This window comes from Wasmannia auropunctata, unplaced genomic scaffold, assembly GCF_000956235.1.
Source record: "Wasmannia auropunctata unplaced genomic scaffold, wasmannia.A_1.0 LD336074.1, whole genome shotgun sequence".
Taxonomy (NCBI): domain Eukaryota; kingdom Metazoa; phylum Arthropoda; class Insecta; order Hymenoptera; family Formicidae; genus Wasmannia; species Wasmannia auropunctata.
The window spans coordinates 3,537,528-3,538,338 of NW_012026816.1; the positions used below are offsets into that span (position 1 = coordinate 3,537,528).

Consider the following 811-nt stretch of genomic DNA (forward strand, 5'->3'; position numbering starts at 1 on the left):
TAATCAGCCTCCGGGCTAATAACCCAAAGAGCGCGCATACGCGCACTGTAAATAGAGTGTAAATAGGTAATGAAGAAATAAACGTGTCGTCCAACAAAAACGTTTCTCGATCAATAACACCGTAACTCCCGTGCTCTCCTGAATCCACTACACGCGACGTGGTTGGCGCCTTGTATAAGACCACCACAACTGGTGACCCCGACGGATACAGGAGAGGAAAACGGAGAAAGCAAAAAGGCGGAAAATGAAAACCGAGGACAAAACAATAATGTTAGAAGACGAGAACGAGCAAACAACAAACAAGATTACAATAAGGCTGCCGCCATTTTGGCCAGAGGAACCCGAATTGTGGTTCGCACAAATAGAAACGCAATTCACGCTCGCCCAAGTCACGAAGGACGACGAACGATACGCTTACGCGCTATCGAAAATCGAACCGAAGCAAGTAAAGGAGGTTAAAGATGTCATAACACGACCTCCCTCGCAAGGAAAATACGAAACACTTAAGAAAGCACTCATACAAAGGCTCACGGATTCGCAGGAACAACGAATCAGGAAGCTGTTCGAAGAGATAGGCGACAGGAAGCCATCTCAATTCCTGCGACACCTGACCGCCCTGGCAGGCGCTACAGTCTCCCCGGAGTTGCTGCGAACCCTGTGGTTAGGACGACTACCGCCACAGATGCAGGCAATATTAGCAACAAGGTCCGTAGACGACTTAGAGGACGTCGCGGAGCAAGTCGACCACAAGGTTGGGAGCAAAGCAATAGTTGCGGCAACGACGACATCGCATAGGGGAGCGCAAGCCAAA

At 49.6% G+C, this 811-nt stretch overlaps 1 protein-coding gene across 1 annotated transcript in view; it reads left to right on the top strand.

The window, feature by feature from the left end:
- Positions 1–244: 244 nt before the first annotated feature.
- LOC105449764 overlaps positions 245–811 on the top strand; it is a 658-nt gene continuing 91 nt past the window's right edge. The window contains exon 1 of the mRNA XM_011689149.1: positions 245–751. Within this exon, the coding sequence (XP_011687451.1) occupies positions 245–751 (507 nt within the window). The remainder of the gene's footprint in view (positions 752–811) is intronic.